The sequence below is a fragment of the Quercus suber genome, unplaced genomic scaffold (genome assembly GCF_002906115.3).
Source record: "Quercus suber isolate HL8 unplaced genomic scaffold, Cork oak 2.0 scaffold_106, whole genome shotgun sequence".
Taxonomy (NCBI): Eukaryota; Viridiplantae; Streptophyta; class Magnoliopsida; order Fagales; family Fagaceae; genus Quercus; species Quercus suber.
The window spans coordinates 1,268,011-1,276,251 of record NW_027069571.1 but is presented as its reverse complement, the minus strand read 5'-3'; the positions used below and the strand labels follow the sequence as shown (position 1 = coordinate 1,276,251).

The following is an 8,241-nucleotide window of genomic DNA, read 5'->3' as shown; positions in this document are numbered from 1 at the left end:
TAAAATTGTCCGAAGAGAAAATCCAAAGAAATGGTAAAGATTGAAGAGAGCACAAGTCAGATTGCTCAAGTGGGCCCACGTATTTTAGTGGAAATGGTAGATTTTCAAAAAGAAATATTTGCAAGCTATGAAAGAAGTTAGATTTCAAGCAAAACCAAAGTAAGAAAACCCAATTAGAACAAAATACACACAACATGTAGCAAAGTGATGCATCTTTGGCATAACTGAGTTATTTGCTTAACTTTGTGGACCTGTGCTTTCTCATTTCATAAATTAACAACAACAAAAAGGTAAGGTTTGACCAATTTAATGGATGAAGGGATTCAAAACATTACATCAAATTGTTTTCTTCTTCCTAGTTTATGGTTCAATCTGAGGAGCTGGCTTCCAAGGCAAAGGTTTTGTTTTCTCTAAGTGGGTATAGGTGAATAAAAAGAGAAAAGAGACTGGAGATAAAGAGAAGGGATTAGACCTAACATGTTGTTACAAAGATGATGTTGCAGTTTGAATTGCTAGGTAGTTGGTGATTGGTAAATATGATTTTTTTTTTTTTTTTTTTTTTTTATTGCTAGGTAGTTGGTGATTGGTAAATATGATTTTTTTTTTTTTTTTTTTTTTTGGTATTGGTGTGTTTGGTTGCTAAGAAAATGCTAGAAAAAATTGGGAATGTTTTTACAAATATTTTTCTTTTTTTAAAATTGAAAATTTTATTTATTTTTTAAATTTAAATGCTGACATGACATTATTTAAATGTCAAATAAATTTGTTTAATATTATTGGGTCATGCTAATGAGTGCCCTTAGGGCATTCATTAATAATCCATTTTAAGAAAGTTTTAATACAACTTTTATGGAAAATGAAAAAAAACTTTCAAAATATTAATTACTTTTTTTTCATTTCCCATAAAAACTTTCTTTAAATGAATTATTAACCAGTGCCCTAAGAGTACTCGTTAACATTTTCCAACACTATTTTACTTGTCACGTAAGTTTAAGTGTGCCAAGTGTACAATTTGTTTGCTATGTAGGCATATTCCATTATGTGACTAAATTGATTGCAAGTTAAAAATAATAAGAACTAAATTAACTGCTATCAAAATATAAAAACCAAATTAACTGTTACCCCAAATTATATATTTGCCTTTTTTTTTTTCCCTATGTTTCTATATAATAGGAGGAACGTAACAAACGTTGATACTGGAGCAACTCAACAGGTCCCTTCTGCCAAACCTGATAAGTATGTTACTTGAACCACATCCTTCATGTTTTCACTTTCTTTTGATTCAGATCCATCTTCCCTGCACATTCCCAAGTTCATTATTACCCTTTGGTGGTGACGCAGGAATGGACATGAACTTAGAATATATAGTACATCGTAAAGCCTTATTGGAAGCTCTGGCAGAGGAATTGCCCATGGAAACCGTCCGTTACTCTTCCAAGCTCAAGTCCATTGTAAATCAGGTAGAAGAAGGCTCATCCTATGCTATCATTCACATGGAAAATGGAGTTAGCATCAAAGCAAAGGTAAAAAAGAATTATATATGGCAAGCGCAATACTATATAGCGAAAACATTTTTCACTAAGTTGGCTAGAAGTGATTAGAACAACATAGCTTTTTCTCACATGATCCCATCACTAACATAATTTTTATCATATGCTAATCGTTACAAATAGTGTAGCAATTGTTAAAAAAATTGTTTGCCTAGACTTACTGATACTAAGCACCACTCCCCAAAAAACTTATTTTATACAAACAAAAAAATTTCTTACATTTCCACATAAATCCTTATAATTCCGAAACATACATTAAATCAAACATTAAACTTACTAATTAGTAAAGGTTACATTTACGTTCTTACTAGTCAAATTTTCTTTTCTCTAATTTGAATGTTTTCTTACCGGTTCCTCAAGAAAAAAAAATTAAAAAAAATGAATGTTATAGGCTCTAATAGGGTGTGATGGGGTGCACTCTCTAGTGGCACATTGGTTAAGACTCACCACTCCTGTTAATTCAGGCCGATGGGCCGTGCGTGGGTTGGCCATATTTCCTGAAGGCCATGGACTGAACCATGAAGCACACCAATTTGTAACTATAGGCAAGAGGGCTGGCTTCATTCCTCTCAATGATAAAGAGCTCTATTGGTTTCTCACAAATCTCACCAGCAAATCCTCAAGAGGTTAAGCCTTTTCATTCCACCTTAATACTTATCTTATATTGGCACCAATATTGTCAAAGGTTTTCGAAATTGAGTCCATAAATATTGTTAAGAACAAATTTATACTAGCTACCTTGTCCTGAATTTCAAGCCCCTCCCTCAAGCAAAATAAACCTACTAGAAGTTTAGACCATATTTACTCTACATGGGTATACATGTGTGAGTGGAAATCTAACATAGAAGAAATTAATTTAACACAATTGGGTCATAACCTGTAAAAATTTAGGTTAATGCCTATCAATCAAATATTGTCAATTTTTTTTTTTTTTTTTTTTGTGTGTCCATGATTCAAAAAATAAAAATAAAAATTATGTCCATATTTACTGGAATACAAATCCTTTGTACCATTTTTTGTATTCAACTTTATGTTCCACTAATCACAACTTGTCATATATTTGTTTAACTTTCCTTAGAAAATAGCTAAAGTTTAAAATGAAAAAAATAAATACATGACAAGTTGTGATTGATGAAAAATAAAGTGGAACACAAAATGTGATACAGTGGATTTGTATTCTATTTACAGCTATTTGATACTCTTAAAAAAATTATGGGCAGCATCAATTAGATAGATTGAATCAAAATTGGCAATGAAGTTGTATATTGCATTATTAGTCACTTCTATTAATCTGTTATCAATTAAAAGGAGTGGGTATCTTTGATAAATTACCAATTGTTCCAAATATTTAAACTATTACAACATAGTGAATATTAATTATTTAACTATTATTCTAACAACCTTTATCATTCAAGGTGAGGATATCGCACATGACCCTGAGCTAATAAAGAGAGAAGTTATTAGTAACTTTGCCAAGAACTTCCCCACATCGTACTTGAGAGTTGTCCAGCATTCAGATCTTTCAACAGTGACATGGGCTCCCCTAATGTTTAGATTTCCATGGGACGTAATAATTGGAAACCTCAGCAAAGGGAATATCACAGTGGCTGGTGATGCTATGCATCCCATGACACCCGACCTAGGACAAGGTGGTTGCTCAGCATTGGAAGATGCTGTTGTTTTAGGCAGACACATTGGGAACTTAATCATCAAGAACAAAAAGCTTGTGGCAGGAAATCAAGTGGCTGAGGCCTTAGAAAGATATTTTAAGGAAAGGAAGTGGCGTGTTGCTGGGTTGATCATGAGCTCATATCTAGCAGGTTGGATGCAGCAAGATGGGTCTGGATGGTTCATGAAATTCTTAAGGGATGCAATATTCTATAGGCGTCTTTACGGTTTGATATTTGCTGGTATACATTATGATTGTGGGAAGTTGCCATGTGTTTCATCATCAAATAGTGAATTGGACAATGACCCAAGAAAAATTGACTAGCTAGGATCCCAGATCAAGTGAATTGGATTTAGTATTTCTTTGTTTCTTGTTATGGGATTCAGATTAAGAGTTAGTTTAAGGGTGGAGTTTGTAACTTTTGATGGATCTGTTTCCCATTCAAAGCTGCTTATGACACCCTTTCAAGTTTTAAGTAGTGTATAATATTTGTGTAACAGCATGGAATAATATACAAGTTGATTTTCAATTTGACTGGCTTAATGGTATTAGGATCTTAATTAACTCTGGGTTGATGCCCCAAATTGATCAGTTATTGAATTGAATTAGTTGAGTATGTATTGTGTAGGTATGTACTGAATATATTGGGTCAATCTAAAGCTATATAACCAGCTGTACAAGGAACCTTTATTGAGACTAGACTATTCATTTGAAAAACTAGGCAAATATGGTTAACACTTTTACTATAGTATTTTGGCAAATTGAGCCTAAAACTATAATAAGAGAATGTGCAACATTGGAAGATACTGTTATTTTGGGCCAACAATTTGGGGAATTGATTGCTCAAAGTGCAAGCCTTGTGCCATTAGCTGTGGCCCAAGCTTTAGCTAAATATGCTCAAAAGAGGAGTTGGTATGCAGCTGGGTTGATTGCTAGTTCATATTTGTCTGGGTGGAATTGCAATTAGGTTGGTCTGGATGGTTCATGAAATACTCTAAGGTATGTGGTGTTTTATAGGCTTCTTCACAATAGGATATTGGATGTTATTTATTATAATTGTGGGAACTTCCTTTTGTCTCTTCGTCAGTGACTTGAAAACTAAAGTTTTTCATGGTGAGATGATTAAGCCTTGATATGAGTTTTGTACTCTATTTAGCCTTGCTAGATTGATTTACTCTATTACAGTACTAAGCTGCCTTATTGTCATAAAACAATTAAGGTTGATGCCAATATTTGTTTATTGGATTAAGTGTATCTATCCATACCCTAAAGTATAAGGATTTTTGGAGTGTAAATTCTAGACCTCAAAAGTTTATAATTTTTACCTTAATTGAAGAATAATTTATTATATTCACTTACCATTTGAATTAGAGTCCAAATTAGAGGTGCACATTACAAAAGCTTTAATTATTTTTCTAATGTGATAAATTATTAATTTTCATAAGAATGTGTGCATTTTTCAAATTCTTGATGTCACAATTATATAATAAAATCCTATTGTTTTCATAAACTCCTTTTGATGTACAATTGATTACCATATGATTTTAAACTATTATGATTTAATCATTTTGTTTTACTAATGCAAGTTGTATTTGAGATTGATGTATTAACTAAAAATATTTTCACAACAATTTTACAGAACTATGGGTCTGTTTGGATAGCACTTATTGTTGCTGAAAGTTGCTGAAAACTGATTGTTGCTGAAAACACTGTAGCAAAATAATTTTTAAATGTGTAAATAGTGTTGTGGGACCCACTTTTAATATTAAATATTGTGTGAACAGTGCGTGAACAGTACGTGAACAGTGCATAAACAGTGTATGAACAGTGAATTTTGTCCCCCCAAAGTCAAAAATGCCGGCCAAAAAAAAAAAAAAAAAAAAAAAAAAAAAAAAAAAAGAGAAAACGTGAAGATCAAAACGTGCCGCAACAAAACTTGCAATCCAAACCCACACTATAAGTGCAATACAACTCATTCATATGTAAAAAGGTCCTAACAAATAAAGACAACATAAGAGATGTGTTATTCTTTTATAAGTTTTCTAACATTAATATATATATATATATATATGTTGGTGCAAATACAATAATAATGGAAATAACACTACAAGAAACTGAATAATACTTCGGATACCTCCACTCTTAACCTCCCCCTTGCACACGTATCTAGCCCAATATCTAAAACAATTCATTTTAGCCCATTAATCACCACAATTAAAAAGAATAAAATAACCTCTCTCATTTTCAATGTAGGATTAAACATTTTCACTAACTCCTCATCTTCCATATTCACTCCCACATCTTTACATTTATGTTATAACATTTATTCAATTTAATTATTTAATATTAAAATGCTCTAACAATCCCCCACTCATTTTAATATCAATTTTTTTTAGTTAAAGAGAGATTACCTGGCAAAGACAGGTCACTATGCATCATGAAGGTGTGCTTTGCATTGAACCTTCACTTAGTAAAATAGCGATCTCAACTCCAGAGTCGTAATGGTTTCCAACTTGAACTAAGACTGTTTTAGGAAAATTAATCGTCACTGCTTACACATAATAACCCAGGTGTTGACATGAGCTTTTATAACTAACACTTTATGGCCATGTGCTGATCCCGGTTTCATGAGTGTATTTGATATTAAGTCCAAATCTCATAGAGAGCAGCCCCACCTCCACACTTACATAGGTGAAATTTTGTCAAGGGTACTCCTATAATTTTGACACCCCACTCATACGAGCTACAAATTTAATTAAGAGTTTTTTACTCAATCTCTCCACATTACAGGATAAATGCACTTACATTATAGAGATGAACAATTAAAAAATTATTTACAAAATAAATAATTAAAAATAAATAAATTGTGCATTTCTTACGACCATCGCATGATTCATTTTTCCCATTGAACCCAATTCTCAGGATTTTTGGTCCTTGGGATGGGTATCCTCATACATGGCTCATGATTCTATGGACTTTAGTCCCATCTCCCTCGATGTATTCCAGACTCTATCTTTTGCCAAAGCCTTGATAAATGGATTTGCAAGATTATCGTTAGATTTAATATTGTTGATACCCGTTTTCGCAACACATTTTCTACAAGCCCGACTTCATTGTGGGCTCAATTCATGTATTATATTTTATTTTATTCTTTTAAGCATGACCCAAGCCCATGCGAATGGTTAGGGAATTGAGTAGAAATGGTTGTGGTGGATGTGGGTTAGTTTCCATTGGACCTTTTACATAAGCCCAGCCTGTATGTGCCGCGAAGTGGGCTAGGGACACTGGGGGCATCTAGGGCCTATGAAGGAGGTCCAATGTCAAAAATTTCCACCCCAGATTTGACTCTATGCTCTATGTGACTATGCCCCTAATTTTCAGTCCAGCTTTATTTTCCCACACCAAGGCAGCTAACTCTAAGAAAAAGGCTAAGCAGCCTAGCCCACTCAGCCACCCAAATGCAGTCTTCCAAGGCCTACAAAGACCAGAGACAGCAGCTATAAAGAGGAAACAACTTTGTTTCCAAAATCATGCAAAAAGCAATCAAACTTTTCCCTAAACATAAAACATAATACATCAAGTCATAGAAATAGCATCTGAAAGGTCCAAGGCCTTCCTCCCACCTAAAAACTTGTCACAAGCATCCCCTAGAGCTTGATATAAATATGCATCACCAGCCCACAAGACGCAACAATGTTTTTCCCTACAAAAAACCCAAAACTTTGACACAAGAGCCCAGTCATCTACCTAGTGTATGGATGATTTGAAAGCCTGAGGGTGAAAATATTGATATAGGGGAACTCTCCCTCTCTTGCTCAGGACCTCCTTCAATTTCTTCCTCTGTGTGATTGCGGGTTAAAATTTCTGACTTATGAATATATAATTTCTGCACTTTCTTGTGTTTTCATTTTTTTTGTTGGTTTTTCTTTCCATAAAGCACCATTAGCCTTTGTGTACCTCACATTGCGAATTTTGGGCTTGGCTCTCCAAATAACTGACGAATTTAACGAACCCAAGGGGAGTTTTGGGCTCATTTCTGCAATCTTAGCCCCTGTCGCAAAAACGTTCCCGACATTTTGGTGACTCCACTGGGGAGTCAAGCAGCTAAAACAAGAGAAGTCATGTATCCAAAGATGCGAAACTAGCAAAAAGATGATGTTTCTCACACCAACTTGTCGTTCTAAGAGAAATCGTATGATACTTTGCCGCGCAAGAAGAGCATGGTGAAGTTAAGCTAAAATAAGTTCTATCCTTAGCTCATTGAGCTACTAGAGATGCTCCAAATCATGTGACGAAATCGCTCCAACCTCCAGAAACCACCCAAGAAGTGAAGGATGGAGGGAGAATTAAAAAAAAATTCTTCCACTCATCTTTATTATTATTTTTTAGCTATCATTTTTATGGATGAATCATCATATATCTCTTGCTTTACATGATATTTGCGAAAATTTTTGTTGTAGCTTGAAAATGCAAAAATGGTGAGCCACAAATCCAACCGCGAAGGGAATGACGATTCCAACCAAATAATCAACAATGCAAAGCTCTAAAACATCAATTTCAAAACCAAGAACCCCTCACACGCTGAGCATATGGGAGCCACAGGTGATTGACTCATTTTGGCATAACAATAATTGCCACTGTGTGTGACCCTTCGTAGCTAAATATTTTTGGCGTCACTACTAAATGAAGTCTTCACCAAATAGCTAAAGGTCATAGCTAAATGGCCCACCGCAAGGCGCTAGATATTCCATATACCAAGCCTTGAGGTAGCGACATACCATACATCAAGTTGTATTGTTGCTAAGTTAGTGCTGAGCATATGGGGGCTGCCGTAGGTGATTAAAATTATTTTGGCACAACAATAATCACTGCTGTGTGCTACCCTTCGCAGCTAAACATTTTTGGCGTCATCGCTAAATGAAGCTTCACCAAATAGCTAAAGGTTGTAGCTAAATGGCCCACCGCAAGGCACTAGATATTTCATACACCAAGCCTTGAGGTAGCGACATACCATACATCAAG

At 34.5% G+C, this 8,241-nt stretch overlaps 1 protein-coding gene across 1 annotated transcript; it reads left to right on the top strand.

Annotated features, from left to right (window-relative positions):
* The first annotated feature begins 1,343 nt into the window (after window positions 1-1,343).
* Window positions 1,344-3,756, top strand: LOC112003483 (monooxygenase 2-like). The gene is made up of 3 exons (XM_065775168.1): window positions 1,344-1,523; window positions 1,942-2,176; window positions 2,966-3,756. The coding sequence occupies exons 1-3, from the start codon at window positions 1,344-1,346 to the stop codon at window positions 3,541-3,543; spliced, it is 993 nt and encodes a 330-aa protein (XP_065631240.1). The 3' UTR covers window positions 3,544-3,756.
* The last annotated feature ends 4,485 nt before the right edge of the window (window positions 3,757-8,241 follow it).